The sequence below is a fragment of the Toxorhynchites rutilus genome, chromosome 1, assembly GCF_029784135.1.
Source record: "Toxorhynchites rutilus septentrionalis strain SRP chromosome 1, ASM2978413v1, whole genome shotgun sequence".
NCBI classification, from domain to species: Eukaryota; Metazoa; Arthropoda; class Insecta; order Diptera; family Culicidae; genus Toxorhynchites; species Toxorhynchites rutilus.
The window spans coordinates 155,381,884-155,401,062 of record NC_073744.1 but is presented as its reverse complement, the minus strand read 5'-3'; the positions used below and the strand labels follow the sequence as shown (position 1 = coordinate 155,401,062).

The window sequence follows — 19,179 nt, the reverse complement described above, 5'->3', positions numbered from 1 at the left end:
GAATCTTTACCCATTGATCACTATCTCACTCTCTCGGATAGTCTACAAGTCATTCACTCCTTGAAACAACTAACGCAAGCATCACACTATCTTGTCAAAATTAGGGATGCGTTGAATACTATTGTTGATAAATTTTTCCGAATAACTTTCATTTGAATTCCTTCCCATTGCTCTATTCCTGGTAACGAGAAAGCGGATTCACTCGCAAAGCTAGTAGCGTATTGCGAATTCTACTCCATTTGTTGACATCAGACTCTTACTAACTGGCAAAATCAATGGAACAAAGATGATCTTTGAAGACGGCTATACTCTATAATCCCCAAAGGTAAGTAGATCCTAGTACCCGTTGAAAACAGATCACTACAGGATCTACAAACAAGGAGGCAGTCACGGCCACTTCGATGTAGTTCCTATGACCCACCCTAGGCGCTGTTCCAGGCAAGGATAATATCGACGAGACAACGAAGGAGTAATTTTTTTCTTTTATGAAATATTGTTCTGTTATAAACTAGTTAGGCTAAGGATCATTATTTGTTTAGATATTTAGACTTAAGTTTAAAAACGTATTGCTAGGTGATTGCTCTTTATCCTCTTAAGCCATAACAAATAAATAATGAAAAACAAAGGACTTACTTATCCGAACTTTCGCTCTCGGTTCTAGCTCGTAGAAGGGCAGCCTCTAGGCTGGCTGGAATATCTTTCGCCTCCGAGGAAGATGATCCCGCAGCGGATTCAGACGAATCCATTCTGTAATACATAAACGATGAAAGAAAGCAATTACAAACTAGAATAAACTTATTTCAATTAATCAATTTTGAAAACTTGATCTCACAAAGGTTAGCAATGTGCATACTGATTATTACGTTATGGGTTCTATAATTCTTTATGCAAATTGCAAATGCAAATTACGAGCACGAAGTAACAAGTGTCGGGGCGGTGTGTTCCCGCTCTCACCGTTCCGTTATTTACCAACATTCAGCTCGAGAGAAAAAAACTTGATTTTCCGCGGCAACTAAGGAGCGAACCAGTGGCAGGCAGTTAAAAATAGACCATCGCAATATTACCTTGAAAATGCATCAGCTGGCATAATTTTTTACTGTTAGCGTCCAACCTCTCACACTTCAGCGCCACTTTTCCTTTCTGCCTCAGTCGTACGTGGTATTTAAAATACTAACGATGAAAAAAGGTATAAAAACAAATTAAAACTTGGCTGGTGAATTTGGCGGTTTTCCCGCAAACGGAAACGCGCAATGTGGATGTGTAGAGGCTTCGATACGCTTGGAATTTGAAGTTACGATTGTTTTCGAGCGTCCAGGTAGGGCACTGCGGCGGAGCCATACCCTTCTACCAACTCCGCACTGTCAACAATTAGACCCGTCCATCAACCCTTTCAAATGTTGGTAAACCATGGCCAGAAGGTACCACACCACACGGTGTAGCCAACGAGGTGTGCGATTACAAAATGTGGAGCTGGCGGTCGCGAAATTAAGTAACGTTTTTTGTTTGGCTGGCAGTCTCGTTCTCTCTCTCTCTCTATCTCTGACCGAATACCAAACGGCAGTGTGTGCTAGTAATATTTTTAATTCCTGGCAACGGTTTCAATCCACTCCTGGCTCAAACAATTTGATTACATGTTGCTGTCGGTGGGACAGAGCGAATGCTTTCAAAAAGCTTTGAGAGACCAACCGTCAAAGCGATGAAGATATGATAACGCAAGTTTATATCTACGATGATGGAACCGAAACCTAGAAAAGACAGTACTTCGGAGACTGGTCTATCGATTCAATGAACAATCTGTTATGTTGAAGGTATTATGTGAATATTTCAAAACAAATGATATATTCTCGAGGCAAATCCCTTGGGAATGCATGGACCGGATGAATTCGAAAAAGCTCAATGTGTACGTGCTGTACCTATCTAGTGTCAATTTAGTTTGAGTCTGAACCTATTTTTGTGAATGTTTTCCAGCGTTCTTATTACATGCTATGTCTAACAAATGTAGGGAGTGTATCGAAAAGTAGTATTAAACATTTAAAACGTTATTACATACAAACGGGGGAACTTTTTTGTCGTTTAATCATTAATTTTGTTTGTCGTGTAATCAGAACACTCTTTGTTTACATGTCAAAAATCGAAAAACAAGTCATTTAGTCGAGATCATAAAGTTATTTTCGAAATGTCGCGGATTGATTTGGAATCTAAAAAGAAAATTCGGCCAATTGTACGTTACTGGGCAAATATCAAAACCAAGTTCAAGAAGGAAGGTATAGTGTCTAAACATATGTCAGAGTTCAAGAAGAATTGGCCTGCAGCGTCCAGAAAGTGCACGAAGACTACTGTGCAGAATATGATGAGAGTAGTTAAATCTAAGGTTCGATCATTTTTTAGAAATCAACAATAAGCTTGATTTCATTGCTATGTAAACTTACTATTCTTTAATAAAATTAACATTTGTAAACACTTTCTGAACGTTTTCGGTTTTATTTTGATGTTTGAAAGTTTAAGACTACTTTTCAATACACTCCTTATTCGGATGGTGTGATCCATGAGGTTTACCAGAGACTTACTTAATGATTCATTTATGTATAAGAATAGGTATCATCATTGTTCATTGGCGTTTAATATTAACATGGTAATGGTTTGTCGGTGCGTCAATAGCAGTTAGAGTCAAAATGCGCAAGAATCTTTTCGTCCGGCACAGAGAATGTGATATTTTATTTTCCGATGATAACTCTTTCTGCTTTAGGACAACCACAACCATAATTTCAGCTTCTTCTTCTAGAATTTCACATAAAAAATCATCACTGGTTTCGAAGAATCAATTGCTTTTTCATACTTGAATCGTCAATTATCTTCATCGGTTCTTATTCCACATGGCTTTTTTGTTTGGGGATTTAATAAGATTTTTTTTGCGGAAACGATATGGCGTAGTGGTTACATCTATACCTCTCACGCAAAGGGTCACGAATTCAATTCTACCTCCCAACATTCTACAAAAATGGAAGTAAAGTGACGAACCAGTCAAAAGCTTAAAAATCGCTACAGTACTAAAAAAGAAACAATTCAAGAAGCTTTTGGCCATTTTTTGGAAGAAAATAACTCAAGATATGATAATGAATAATGAAAAAAACGGTTCTAGCTACTACCGTATACTTCGTGTAGAAAACAGGAAAACAAAAGGAAATCGAACGGCGATCTGTATCGAAATCATCAACATTTGAGTAATTTTCTTGGGGAAACTTTTTCTTTTAAGCGGTCCCTATGCACCGCAATAGAAAGCTTTCAAGCAGTAGACATCGATGAAATCTCTCTCTCATCGCATAATGAATCCGGCGGAAGGATTTTTCAACGACGTAGTTTACATGAACTTTGCAGTTCAACTTCCACATTAATACAAATTTGACCCCCGTCCATTTTGCCGATAGATCTGAAATTTGGAACACATCTTTATCTCTGCTATCATTAGAAAAAAAAAGCGTATTCCATGAACTCCAAGATGACTGCTACAAAATGGCGGACCACATATTTTTTAAAACCCCTTAACCCCTTCCCGTATTATTTCAGACGTCACACATCAAGTGATTTCACTAGCCTGCTGAGCGTTTTAGCTGTTATTCAAGTACCCACGAGTGGGAATCGATGTTATACGGGAAGGGGTTAAATCAATATGGGTATTATATGAAATGCCTTAACTAGTTAAATTTTAAATTAGGATTGGCTTCATCATTGAAATTAAATTGGATTTTCGGCAAAGCTGTAAATTTTTAGTTTGATGCATTTTTTTAATTCATGAATAACATTGATAAACTCTCTGTTTATCAGAAAACAAATATCCGGAGAAATCTGCCAAACTTATAAATTGGATAAACAAATAATCTTCTAGTGGGAAAGCAAATTTAAAATTTTCGTTGTTGTTGCTTTCAATTCATTATTTGGTCTATTGCCTGTATGTGTTATCGTGATAACCATTACCGGATTATTTGTGTAAATTGAAAAATGTCGATACGGGATTTTTCCTCTGATTGAACTATTATTAAATATGATTTTTGATCCCAGGTGTCAACAAAAAATATGAAAAATTGCGCGATCAAATTACTAAACACAGCATTGTCGGTTGAGAAACATTTATTTACATGCTTTTTACGATTTTTGAAGAAGAAGCATCTTTCCTTAACTAGTAGAACGAAGGTTAATCGAAGGTCTTGGATTTATCCTTCAAAACGATCTTGAGTGGGACAAACATGTAAGCTCTCATTGTACTAAAATTTTGAACGGGCTTCGTCAACTAAGGTTGACAGCAAATATGTTGAATTCGAATACTAAAATTAAACTATTCAAAAGTCTGTTACTACCACATTTTATGTGCGGAGTAGTCTTGCTTCTAAACGCTTCGGCTAGAGCATTAGATAGACTACGGGTACCTCTAAATTCGTGTGTTCGCTTTGCTTTTCATCTAACACGCTTTTCTAGAGTAACACATCTTCAACAGCGATTACTAAAGGGTGTGTCACATCAAATTGCATCACGGAAAAAAAATTTAATGTAGAAATTTAATTTTTAGGAATTATATCTTCAGCTTTCGCTTATAATCAGATACGAGTGTATAGATCACGTTGACCATGCTTCACTGTCAATTTTTCGTAAATTTGGAAAAATGTCGTCGAACGAAAAAGAGCGTCGTGAATTAATCCTGTGCACTCATTTCGAGAATCCGGAGTTGTCACATCGGGACATCGGTAAGATGCTGGGAATCGTCCAATCCACGGTCAGCAGAGTACTAAAACGATACTTCGAGAACCTAACCATCGACCGGAAGGTGAAGAACGGCAAAAATGGATGCTCCGTCAGTGAAAAAGATCACAAGCGCGTAGTTAAGCAGTTTAGACGTGATCCGAGAAGTTCGGTCCGGGATGTCGCCAATAAGCTGAATTTGTCAAGTTTATTCGTCCAGCGGACCAAGCAGCGGGAGGGCCTGCGTACATACAAGGTTCAGAAGGCTCCTAACCGCGACGAAAGGCAAAACATGGTGGGGAAGACGCGAGCTCGGAAGCTATACATCGGAATGCTGACGAAGCCGCATTGCCTGGTAATGGACAACGAAACCTACGTCAAAGCGGACTTTCGTCAGCTGCCGGGCCTGTTGTTCTTCTCCGCAGAGGACAAATTCGGCGTTCCGGAGGAGATTCGCAAGCAGAAACTATCCAAGTTTGCCAAAAAGTACATGGTGTGGCAAGCGATCTGCTCTTGCGGAAAGCGGAGCGTCCCCTTCGTGATGACCGGCACGGTAAACGGGCAGGTTTACCTTAAGGAGTGCCTACAGAAGCGCTTACTACCACTATTGAAGCAGCACGAGGGCCCGACCATCTTCTGGCCGGATCTAGCTTCGTGCCACTATTCAAAGGACGTGTCGGAGTGGTACGAAGCCAACGGGGTCACCTTCGTGCCAAAGAAAATGAACCCGCCCAACGCGCCGGAGCATCGCCCAATAGAGAAATATTGGGCGATTATGAAGCAGGCCCTCCGAAAGAACCCAAAAGTTGTCAAATCGGAGGCGGACTTCAAGAGAAAATGGATTTCTGTTAAAAAAAAACTACAACCTGACGTTGTACAGAACCTTATGGACGGGGTAAAGAGGAAGGTGCGAGCATACGGGCTTGGGTTCGAAGTATGAATAAAAAGAAAATGCCAAAAGTTGTTTAATAGTTTTTATTTTACTGTCTAAAATTTTCAAAAGGATCGGTCTACTGGGCGAATTTCTACAGCGTTTTTTCCGTGATGCAATTCGATGTGACACACCCTTTAGGTTGTCTTTTCTATGAGTTTTTCAAGCTAAAAACATGTATTTTATTGCACAAAATAATTAATTCTTCGACACCAACATATTTACACGAAAAGCTTGTACCTTTCAGAAGTAATCGTGTACAGAAATATGTTTTACCGAACCACAGGACGTCCCATTACGGTAATACTTTTTTTGTAAGGGGAATAGTAATTTGGAATCGACTTCCTAACGATATCAAAATTAATGTTTCGTCTAACGGTATTCGCAAAGACAGCATTGAGTGGTTCAACGGGTGGAATTAGCACATCTGAGTAGTAGTTTTCAAATGTAAGGTAAATGTTTAGTTTGCATTCAGAACAGATTATGTTGATTATATCGCGCGTTGCAGTAATTTAAAAGGATCTTTCCTTACACTGTAGCTTTTGTATAAATAAATTTAAATTGAAATATTGCCATGCGAAAATTTACTAATGAAAACAGAAATTATCAATTACTAATGGTTCCGGTTTTTTCTACCACTACAACTCATACTCATACTCAACCCGCTTGAAGTTAAGTTAAGTCCATATAACAAACGGATTTTCTAGATCCACCATTTGAAGTATTGAATGAATTAAATTTACGATTTTACTCAATTCAAAAGCAATTGTCCTCAAATTGTCCTACGTCAAGTTTCAGTCCGGTCCTCTAGGCTCAGACCCTTCTACTTTTTGACGTAGGACTACGTCTAACCGGAAGATATAGGGGGTGAAATGGAAATCTAGGCACTGAACAAGTAGGAAAAAATGCAAGATTTGGAACGATTATAACTCGAGCATTTCTCAATAGATCGCAAAGGTTTTTGCATCAATTGATAGGAAATATATCTACGCATCTATCATTACGAATAACATTTCACTTTTCTTGAGATAAATAATTGAATAATTGTGAAATATCAAGCATTGTCCAAATGCACTATGTGCCCATTTTTGATTGGTCCATTTTGTGCTCCTCAAATCGTACCGACCAAAACGGGCAACCAGAGCAGCAGCGAAATAGAATGAAGCACGATTGGAAAGGAAAAAGAAAAAAACGAAAGATTGGTCGCAGTCTCACACATGCGTAATTCTCGAGCCAGCCAGTCAGCTTAAAAATCCCCGCTCCGCTGCCGTAACGATCATTCTCATCGAAACCGTACACCACATCGTTTCGCATCACATCAGATCAACAAACCAACACAAGCACCCATGGTTGGACATGGCAAAGGAGGAAAAGTGAAGGGAAAGGCAAAATCCCGCTCGAACCGTGTTGATCTGAAGTTCCCCGGAAGGGTAGCTAGGCCGAGCGCGTTAGTACAAAGCTGCTCGCGACGATAAGAAAAACCGCATTCAGAACAACAACGACAAGCCAACAACGAGTGGCGAGTGGCAAACGCAATCGCAAAACGGCGTCAGGTAGCAGAAGAAAAAAGTTTATTCTTTATACAAAATGCTTTGGTGGCAAATCCAGAACAAGGCGGCATCGAGGGCGTTCGAAATGGTTTTTTTCAAAACCACGAGTACTAAGTTTTCTGAATTGGAACCATTCCATGAAACAAGGCGCTTTTCAGGGCCATTAAACCTTCCAAAAAAGAGTTTAGGAAATACAGTTCAATGCTTTCTAAAACAATATCCAAAATAATAATAAAACACAAATTGATTTTTTCATAATTTGTTTGCCAGGATATGATGAGTATGTGAATTTGGCAGTTGTTCTGAGCTTATTGATTTTCACAAATTCTTAAATTGCTTCTAGATTCAAAGTACAGTAATTTACACTTATCTTGATATTTAGCTAATTGGACGGACCTGTAATGCGACATATTTAGTTGGACATTTTTGTAAACATAGAGTTCGGGGTCCAAATTATGACCCCACATTGAAAGTCACTGTACACTGTACCACTGTCATCACAAATGTTCAATTACAGGTTAAAATTACCTCCAATCCGACACTGAGTGGTGGTAATGCGACGTGCCATTGAATGTAATTTACTGTAAAATATGTCACAAGCTGGATGGGAAGAAATTTTCCAACTGTGAAAGCTGTGGCGAGTGGCAAATGCAATCGCTAAACAGCAAGGTTTAGCCGAACAAGATGGGGATATCGAGTGATAACAAAACAATAAACTCTTTAGATTGAAGATAATTTTGTGATCCTGAAAAGGACCCCTTTTTAGCCTGCATGTGAATCCAACGAGCGAACAAATCGTAATGAATGTATTTTTTTGCCATCGCTCCCTTTTAACGCTCATTCGTTCGTCTCGTTGGACTCGCCCCTCTGGCTGAGTCTGCCGATTTGTATCTATCCTGTGAGTGTGTACCGCTAGAGTATAAAACACGCGGACCCCAAAAAAATATCTTATTTTCTTTCAAACCGTAAACCCGTGTGGTTGTACGGCATCGGCATAGTGGACGTAACAAAGGAGGACAAGTTAAGGGAAAGGCAAAGTCTCACTCGAACCGTACAGGTCTCCAGTTCCCTGTTGGTCGCATTCACTGATTGCTCCGCAAGGGTAACTAGGCCGAACGGATTGGTGCCGGAGCACCGGTATACCTAACAGCGATTATAGAGTTTCGGCCGTCGGAGTGCTCGAGTTGGCTTGCAAAGCTTCTCACGACAATCAGAAAACCCGCATCAAGAACAGAGCAGCTTCGGTTCGGCGCTCATCAAGGCAACAATTAGTTTCAGTGAGTGGCAAAGTGTTTCTCCGGCACGTTAAATGTAATTTACTGAACAACATGTCACAAGCTGGATGGGAAGAAATTTTCCAACTGTGAAAGCTGTGGCGAGTGGCAAACGCAATAGCTAAACAGGAAGGTTTAACCGAACAAGATAGGAATATCGAGTGATAACAAAAACACAACACCAAAGGTTCTTTTCAGAACCATCAACATGTTCATAAAGAGTAAACAGTAAACTAATCCATTTTTCAGGTAGATAGGTAGGTATTCACGTAGGAGAAGAAAATAAAACAATATATTTAAAATATATATTTAACAAAAGCTGTCCCCTTTGTATAGTCATACGGCACTCCGGTTATGTCCCCGACATTACCCACCCGTCTTTTATCTTTGATATTTCAATATGGATTGTCCCGAGTTGCTAGAATAGAATGAGAGGATTTCCGTGGTACATTTCTCCTTATCGTTTCCGGATTCCGCCTCATTTGCATTCTTTTCACAGAATGAACTATGGCTTCAATAACTGTTTTACTTGTGTTTGTGATCGTTGAACAATGTTATTGAAGAGTTGAATTTTACCTTTTCATAAGTTGTGTCCATTTGGACTATTTTTTTAGAAAACAATCTGTACGACGTAATCAATTGTGAACAAATGAATAAATAAGACAGCTCTCGGGTACTTAAGTCATAAAATCTAAAAGGTCTACACAACATTCTCGTCGATTGCTCGACAATCATTAACTGTAGTCAGAAGCATTGAAAACGTTTCTTTCTTACCAAAAAAAAAACGGACATGCAGACGTCGTCTTCAAATCCATCATTGTAAAATGGCAAATAATGGTGGAAAAATTTGCACTACACCATCACTATCAGATGATGATAATCTCTGGTGGCGTTTATATATATAGTGAGGAATAGGTACTGGATACAGGGCAGTGTCGCCATGCAATTGATAAAAACTCTCATACCATACTGATGAAGACACGGTCTGGACACCTATGTATTCGAGCAATTTGATTGAGGGGGAGATAGAAAAACATTAAATTACAAATTGTTTGATTTTCTAAAACGTATACAACCATACAGTAAGCCTGAATGTTATTACTGTTGCGAAATAGTGTGTTTATGCAGAAACACTCGTCACGGTGGCAACAGCTGTACGGTATCCAGAGAGACAAGACGGGAATGTGAAGCTAGCCTCATCACGCAGAAATTCATACTAATTGACTAGCGTTATGTAATTGACTAATTGACTAGCGTTACAACATTTTCTAGCACAGAGAATATATCAAAATATAACACATCAATAAAGTACAATTTTCCTGAACATATTAACTCTAATTTCCCAGATGAAAATCACGAACTAGTTGGAGTTGCACCACGATAAAACATAAATGCGCAATTTCGTTTCGTCTGTACCAATAGCGTACAATGGTCTCGTGTTGTTTCTCCATGTCAATGCACAAACTTTCAAGATCGTGAATCATTTCTTTGTTAGCCAACGGCGTAGATCTCGAAATTTCCCGTAACCTCGCGCAAATTTTGGTTGTGCGTTTTGCTCCACAATTTCATAATAAACCCCCACTAATGATGATGCAGTCTGGACGGCGAAACGCTGATATCACTTCTTTGTTTTGCTTTTCTTCTCCGTTGTGTTTGCTCGTCTGGTGGTGGCCAATGTGTTTGCAAACAAAAACCTCCCCAAGCGTATCTAGCGTGCACTCCCAAGAGGGTATGGATCGATAGGGGAGAAGTGTTCACTCACTCACTTGTTTTTGTAACACAACACAACTCGCTACTAATAGATTCTCAACAGTCGCACCTTTCTAGAGCACACGTGTTAACAGCACCGAACAAAGAATCAGACTGAATTGAGTCAGCTATCGCGGTAAGCTCGCTAGCTCCGTGAGAGGTGCACAGCACAGTTTGAATGAAAATATTGCGGAGACAACGGAACGGGTCAGACCAAACCACGACATACAGCGAAATCATATGGTACGCGGTTTGTGTTGGTTCCGATTGTATCTATACACGAGTTGTACGACTGGAGAAAGGCTTGTCGCGGTAGCAAAATAATAACAAAAGCGAGGCGCTTGCGTCTCGCGACCGACTGTAATTGATTCTATACGGGAATCATATGGTTGATGGTGTCAATGTACACTATTTTGAACAAAATGAGCGCTAGGTAAGTGCTAACATAGACTGAAGAATCGTTCTAAATGGCTTTTATGATACAGACTATACAAATAATTTACCCTGAATATATTATTGACCCATTTCATGAGGTTATAAGGTTTGATTCAGTTAGAATCCGGAGTCACTGTTCATTCTATTGCAGCGGTCGAAGTAGGTGTATTTAGAATCTATTGACAGCAAATTGATAGGAAAACCTGTGTCTTTCGACAGTAAAAATTTCACGTTGATCCATTTTGTTTTGAAAAAGTTATGTGATTTTGGACACCCACATTAAAATCTGGCATGGTCAGTTACTAAAATCATGAAATAGCTGAAATTGGCTAAATCGACCTCGTATAATGTGCTGAAACGTTTACATGAACGTAGAACTGTTGTTCGGATGAATCAGAGGACATGAAAAATTCATAATGTTTCTTCAATTAACTCGGTTCGTGGCTATCTCTCTTCAATTCCGCGGATACCCCATGCTCACTGTTCCACTTGACCTAACCCCCTTGCACGCTGTGTTCCTCGTCGTCTCATACCAGCCGGATTCCCAATGAACCCCTTTTTTTGCAGGATAGTTGTCTGACATTTTTGCAACATGTCCTGCCCAGCGTATCCTGCCAGCTTCGTTCACTTTCTGGTTACTGGATTCATCGGTGAGTTGCATGAGCTCGTGGATCATTCTTCGCCTCCATACGCCGTCCTTCTGCACACCGCCGAAGATGGTTCATAACTCACGTCGTTCATGAACTCCGAGTGCTCGCAGGTCCTCTTCGAGTATTGTCCACGTTTCGTGCCCCCAGAGGACAACCGGTCTTATGAGCGTCTTGTACAGGGATCATATTACGCACGATTGCTAAGTCTGTTTGACTTTCAGTTTTTCGTGGAGACCATAATAGGCACAACTCCCATTGATAATGCGTCTCCGGATCACGCGGCTGGTATAATTGTTAGACATTACCATTGAGCCAAGGTAAATGAGTTGGTCCACTACCCCGAACTCATCGCCGTCGAACACTACACTACTACCTAATCGGGTTCTGCCATGGTCGTATCCGGAAGCCAGTATGTATTTGGTTTTAGACGCATTGATTTTCAGTCCAACTCTCTTTGCTTCGAGCTCAAATCTGGTGTAATATTCAGCTACCGTCTCAAATGCTCTGGTGACAATGTCTACGTCATCAGTGGAGCAGATGAATTGACTCGATCTATTGAAAGTCGTATCAGGCAAGTTAAACGCCGCTCGTCTCATAACACCCTCTAGCGCAATGTTGAATAACAAGCAAGAGAGACAATCAGTTTCGCGAGGCCCCCTGAGGGACTCGAATGAATCAGATAATCAGAACAGCACTGTATTCTATCCATCAGTTTTGTAAACTTCCCGGGGAAACCGTTTTCGTTCATGATTCTCCATAACTCTTTTCGTGCTTTAAAGTCGATGAATAAATGGTGCGTTGGTATTCACGGCACTTCTGGAGGATCACCCACAAGATGAAGATGATGTTCAGTAATAGACCGACCTTCGATGCAGCCGGCTTGATAACCCCCCACGAATCTGTTCGTGAATGACGATAGACGACGGAAGATGTTTTGGGTAGGACTTTATACGCGGCATTCAGAACAGTGAATGCACGAATGTTTTCACAGTCTAGTTTGTCGTCGTTCTTGAAGAAAGAGCAAATAACGTCATCTTTCTACACCTCCGGTAGCTGTTCTGTTTCCCAAATTCTGATAATCAGTCGACGCAGACAATTAATTAACTTTCCGGCATGGCATGGATAGCATGGAACTTTCATCTTGATAAGTTCCATGCTATCCATGCCATGCCGTCTCTCCCAGTTGATTTGTTGTTCTGAAGCTGTTTGATGGCATATATCGTTGGGGTGGTACATCTTCATTATTTATTGTACCAACGTAATCGCTTCCATCGTTATCTTGGTCCTCTGCCTGTACGCCATTCAAGAGTTCATCGAGGTGCTGCCTTCACCTTTCGGTCACTTTACGTTCGTTCGTCAAAAGACTCCAATCATTATTCCGACACGTTTCTGCTTGTAGCACGAAACCTTCTCGGAATGCATTGAGTTTTCGGTAGAACTTTCGCGTCTCGTGAAAGTGGTTCGCTGTTCGAGTTCTTCACACTCCCCCTCTTCCTGGCGGCGCTTTCTTTCCCTAGAGTGTTTGCAAATTATCACCCTGAGAATCCATATACTAGAAGGTTATCGTGATTTTTGTGCCAGCAAGCAACCAAAAAGGACGCTGCAGCAAGATCTGGTGGCCAAAAGACGCGCTCGAAAGTTGTACAATAAGGTTTTGACGAAGTACGAAGGATGCATGCTGATGAATGACGAAAGGTATGTGAAGGTGGATTTTAGGTACCTCCCAAGCCTGAAATTCTATATAGCTGCTGCCAGAGGAGATGTCTCGAGAAAATTTAAGTGCGTTTTCGCTAATCAATTTACCAGGAAGTTTTTGATTTGACAAGGGATGAGCAGCTGTGAACAGAAACCTAAGATTCTTGTTACAAACAAGACAATTGACTCAAAAATGTATAGGGAAGAGTGACTGCAGAATGCCTCCTTCTGTTTATTAAAGCTCACAAAGGACCGGCTCCAAATTGCTCCCAATTCTACCCAATCGGAAAATATAGGTCAATCGCATACCATCTAACGGTTGATTATAGTTGATAATTACTTAATATTTTCCTTCGTTGATCGTATTTCTAGATCAACATGTCAAAAGGGTCTATCTTCTTTGATCGATTCTCTTCACCGTCTTTCTCTTTCGATAACCACGACCTTTCAGACAGATTTTGCTCCAGTTTTGCCATGTAATTTTTCTTTCAAATATATTCACGTTGGAGAGCTTTAAGGTGAAGATGGAACGAAGCCATTGTAGTAGTATAGGTAAAAACAAGTGTTTTCAAGGAGTAATAGTGTTTGTGAGAGAAGAGCAAAGCATAACGTTTGTTTTCGTTTTGATCAAAGTATATAGAATAGAAGGTAAGGGATATTTCCTGTGTATACACACGGAGAGCGCATGAATTACACACACAACGAAGTTAGTAATAAAAAATCCTCAATTTGTTCGAAGTTCTGAAGTTTTTTCAATATTTCTCGATTTTAAAAGTTCTAAACATCATAAAAAGTGGCAAAATCGCCGGTCGAGTTGACGGTAAACACGATAGTGTACTTGTTTTTCACTGCAAGTAACGTTTTATGTGAATTTCTATCGATTTCATACTGAATAGTTTTTGTTTACTTAAGCAAAATGTTGAAATACCACGTTCCGCGATGCCGGAACAGAATAATTTCGAATGAGATAAACTAATCGGAGATGTTTTGAGTTATCCCATGCATTCGCTCCTTGGATCGGGAACGAGAACGACACTGCTTCGATATAACCTCTCCACACATTTGTTTATCGGTTTTGCATTATTTCTATAGTACAGGTTCGATAATTTTACTGTTTTCAATTTTAAAATAATTAAGTATACCACTATTCCATTATTTCGAAACATATTTCGAGACAGTTCTTGTGTTATAATTTAAAAAATTAAAAAATGTTTGAATTTATATGGATTCGATATATGGTTAATAACTATTTTTTGCTTTTTTTCTTTGCCTACCACTACTTGAACAAAGCAGGGAGTAGACTACCTTCTTATTCTACGTACTTTGCGTTTTGATCAAGGGATTGCTAAGATGACCGCTTTTTGTAGCCAGCATAGGAAATCATGAGCATAGAAATCATAACCTAAAACTACAAATCAAGTGCTCCGCACGATTCTCCAGCAGTGATTTCAATTGCAAATCGCCAACAAAACTTCCAGAGGGGTATCCAAACATCGCTTGTCGAAAGAAACTATCCAACTTATTCAAACAATACGCGAGCCCCCTAAGCGCGAGCCCTGTTTTATACTGAATACTGAAGTAAAATGTATGAACGATGTGCTCCGATGAACAATTGCAAACATAAATATATATAGAAGGTGTTAAAACTCTGATCATACATAAATATCTGAACTTTGATATTTATAACACATGCGAATTGGGGCTCTTTGGTATTAACAAGTTCTTCCGCACAGTTACTCGATGTTGATGACCCTCTAATATTTTCCTTCGTTGATCTATTTTTTCACATATTTACGTCGGAAAGCTTTAACCCTTCTCTTCGTTGGCCGAGGTGCCATTGTGGCAGCTATTTGTGTTTTCCTTTCACCTTCACCTTAAGTTACAATATTGAAAAAGGTGAACAAAATGCTCGAATAGACACAACAATTCATCATCGAATTGTCCTAATCATTTCACGAAAAATCAACATGCAGTTATTAGGAGAAAAGGTCAACACGTGAGCATAGATTCCAAGCGAAATTTTTCACGCCAATCGAAACTAGGTCAACATACAAACATCGCGTGAATGAAAAACGTGAATCCGAAACATAGGCGTTTTAAAAATAGAATTCGACGGTACAAATTACGCACTCAAACGCATCGATTGGTGTTGAGATTTTGAGGTCACTAATCGTTGGTTTGAGCATTACCAGTTAGGTTATTTTTTTCGTGACATAGGTCATGTTTATGAGAAGAATTTATTAGGTTTTTTTTTATATAATTCTGAACTGTTGTGTGGTTTAAAATTCTAATATTCCTGATTTTCTTCTATGCAACATTGTTGCTATTAGGGATAGAACTAGTAGAGAATAAATGTATAAACAGAATTATTAAAACTACTGCTAGATTAACTACTATGAAGTTGAAGTTCAGTTCACTCAAAAGAGCTTTCACATCGGCAACCAATGGTCATTCTTATGATTATAATTTAAGAAATATCCAACGTAACAACACAGTTGGAATATACAACATCTTTTAAGCTCAAGTTTGGACGAATTTGTGTTATTGAACGTTTGACTGCTTCTATTAAAATGCTTGTGAATTAATTTACATCTTCCAGAATATACTCGAGAGTACACGCGCAGTCAACACATTTCTCCAATAAGATCTTAGACAACAAAGAAAATTATGACGAATGTCCTTAACAAACAAGCGGAACGAATGGAATTCTGAATCGATACCTCCCCCAAGCCAGACTCCCGGGATCAGATAATGCATAAATTTCCCAACTTCCTTCTTGGGAGGAAGAACATACCGAAAAGCGCAACGCAATAAGACGCCACACGCCTGAACTTGTATAAACAAAAAATGACCTTGGAAAAATGACTGAACACAACTGGTGAAGCTCCCGTAAGAGGAGAGCAGCTCCCGAGCAGGAACTCCGTTTTTGCAGCCGATAAACCACCTTCCATTTATGGGAATGTGTTGTATCCGGACATCGTTTGTGAGAACAAAGGGAAGATCCTAAAACCTGTTCGAAGTTCAGCAGCGTGTACGTACCTTTCAACCAATTTTAATACTGATGAATCACAGGTAGTGTTCACAAGCACTGCTGCTGCAACCTATTTTATTCACTGAACACTGAAATGTTGGAATTAGCACGATAAACACTGTTGTTTTGTTGTGTTCAAAACATATTATTGCACAAGTCAAGCTGTCACAATCAGCTGTCTTCGATGGATGGTGCTAGCAGGCGCGAATGCACGCATTGACGGCATTGAGCACCGTGTGCTCGATTTGTGAAGCGAAAATTATAATGGATTTTCATAGAGGCGAATGAACTACAAAGTTTAAAGCCTCTTAAAAACAAAGAAAAAAAGAAAGAATGGATTTTCAGGTGGAATATATACATTTTGGAAAAATACTCATGAAAGAAAATTGTATTTTTTTATAAACCATATACTTTATGTAATATAGGAGCAGTGTTGCTAATGGCCACCATCGTATGACTGTTCATGGAGACGTATGTGCTGTGTCATTAAAGAACATCATAAAATGAACAGTCAAACATCCGTCGAACTAAAAATGTCATATGACATTTCGGCTTTTTTTCGTACTATACATTAGATATCCATCGCCCCGTAATTAAACAACAGTGTTCACGGGGAACGCTCCCCACTGAAAACGTTCATTCAACACATTCGCACTTGATAGGGGAGAGTTCGACGGTTGCTTTGATATAGCAATCCGTCTGAATACCATCCATCGTGTATGGATGTGTGAGTGAGCAGGTGGATGTATATGTGCAGCTACGCTTGAATGCAGAATAAAGGGAGAAAAAGAATGCACACCACTGCAGTTTTAATGTCAAATGACATTAAAACTACAGTCATATTAGCCGGAATTGAGGGATGGTTATGAGCACGAATGGTAGAATGGAAATATTTTCATCGCTTTTCTGGGTACGGTCGACAGAAAGACAAAACATATAAACGTTCAATTGATAGTCGTGTTTGCGGCTGTGCGTTTATTTCTGATGTGACTGTTAGAACCGAGCAATGCATTCTTGGTTACATTCGCAATACATATTGAGCCGTAACTCATGAGCAAGGGCAGTATGTGATGGTTGAGAGAAATGTCGACCGTTTACAACACTGTATAGGAGCATGTTTTCTGCAAAAAAATGGCACATTTTACTCAATAATTGTGTCTAATAATAATTTTATGTTATGATTATGTGTTTTGTTGAAATATCAGAGAATTTATGAAAAATGGTTAAATAAGGTTTAGTACTTTGTGCTGTAAGTAATCACAAAACATAACATAAAAATTTTAATTCAAACTTTAACAATTAAAGAGTGTTTCCGGGCCTGCTATTCTAATAGAGATTCATGTGCCTCCCTAAATGAATATCGCCACCAGATGTCAACACTGTACATTCGCCATTGCGGGCATTGGATGCAGTCCGAGATAGAAAATGTAAGATGGAAAGATTTTTAAATCTGTGACGTCACAGATTTTGTTTATGTATGTTGCCTTTCTTATAATAGTCCACTACATAGAAAAAGTATTGTTATTAGAAGCAGGAATAATCAGATGAAATGAACGAACTATTTTTTTTCCTTAAATCAATGCTAGCGTTCAAAACCATAAGAGCCCAATTGACATTTTAGCAAAAACTGAAATTTCAGTATTATTGAGGTGTTCTAAACTTAATTTCAATTCAATTTTACTTTTCATTACGTCGCCCAAAAACGTAAATGAACAAAGTCAGAGTTACAGTATCGTTTGTTTCTTTGACGGAAAACATTTGACAGTGCATGGGAAAAAAGGTTGAATGTTTTTTTTCGTGTAAAACGCACTTGAAAAATAAATTTGATTGACTCCATATGACCTAGATTGAGACGAAAAGCTTTCCGCTTGCGTCCTAGTTTTAGACGAATGAAGTATTCAGCACCCTTAGAGCCTCCGCACACTGCAGACTTTCAATTGCCCGATAGTTTGGTCGGTCTCATAATTTGTATAATGTATATGTAACACATATTCGGCTGATAGTGAATCGGTGTAATGTGCGTACATGCATACCTCCCCATACTGATTGAGAAGCCGACCAAACTGTCGACCGATAAGAAGTCTGCATTGTGCGAGGGCTCTTATTGTGAAAAATTGTAATTACAATTGCTGACAAGAGATAAACTTCCATGAAGCTGCTCTAAAATCCAAACATAGTAGACATTAGAATACTAATTCTGATATAAGAAGAAATCAAAAAGAAAATTAAACGTGTTCTGTTTATTTTTTCAATGATTCAATGAAAAATATTTTTTTGAAAATATGTAATTATTTTCTGTAAACCCCCTTCAACGTTATTCGTTGACACATCCAATTTTGTACCATTCGAATAACTCAATGTTATGCCTGGTATGTGAACTTCCTATCTTCCTGGCTACTAATACAATCAAAGTTTAACACAGCCAAAACCCGTGAATCTTCCCACTCTTCTATTCTTCATCTCGGATGCAGTCTGTCGATGATTTTGAAGACATTTCAGTATGATAGCGTAAGTGGGTTTTCGAGAGATATTATTTCCATGGAATTCTAACTATTGGCCGAAAATATCGTCAAAATAATTAGGGCTTTTGTCTCAGTGTTATTCGCTCGCTTTTTTAATCAGTGTCAATTGTTTACTTTTGTTCCTAGTAATCAACGGAGTCTTTTGTCTCGGGGTCATTCACATGCTTTTTTCAAACTTTCCAAGCAGAAAATTCACAAGCATATAGTCTGAATTCAACAACAAAGCGACTTTTGCTTCAAATTCTGGAGAACTTAAAGCGGTCTGAATACATATTGTCTTTAGAAGACATTAGTTCATTTGCGCTCGAGAATTCAAATGATTGTGACATTATGTTTTAATTTATTTTGAACTCATATTATACAATAGATTGACCTAGATCTTTCATACGACCACTTCACAAATCGAAGGTTTTCCGGTTACAGACCGTTTCAATAATTAGTTTCATGGATATGATTTAAATTACAGCTAAAACTTCACAGCTGAAATAAACAAATTGAGATATCACAGTTCCATTTTTGTGGAAGAACTGAGGCTATATTCACTAAATCAACAGTTTAGCAAGACAATTATCATTTCTAAACTCATGAAATGGGTTCGCAGCTGCGAAATA

The 19,179-nt window shown here is 38.9% G+C and overlaps 1 protein-coding gene across 7 annotated transcripts in view; it reads right to left on the bottom strand.

Annotated features, from left to right (window-relative positions):
* LOC129762988 (T-complex protein 11-like protein 1) overlaps positions 1-19,179 on the bottom strand; it is a 40,970-nt gene that overhangs the window by 6,510 nt on the left and 15,281 nt on the right. Inside the window, exons 1-3 of one of the 7 annotated variants that reach the window (XM_055761643.1) lie at positions 10,253-10,403; positions 1,065-1,170; positions 634-747 (exon numbers count right to left, since the gene is read on the bottom strand). In XM_055761643.1, the coding sequence (XP_055617618.1) occupies positions 634-747; positions 1,065-1,087 (137 nt within the window). In that variant the 5' untranslated portion in view covers positions 1,088-1,170; positions 10,253-10,403. Of the gene's footprint in view, positions 1-633; positions 748-1,064; positions 1,171-9,819; positions 10,184-10,248; positions 10,407-16,054; positions 16,212-19,179 lie in introns of those variants that run through there. The other 6 variants (XM_055761644.1, XM_055761645.1, XM_055761646.1 and 3 more) reach the window with 6 other exon arrangements.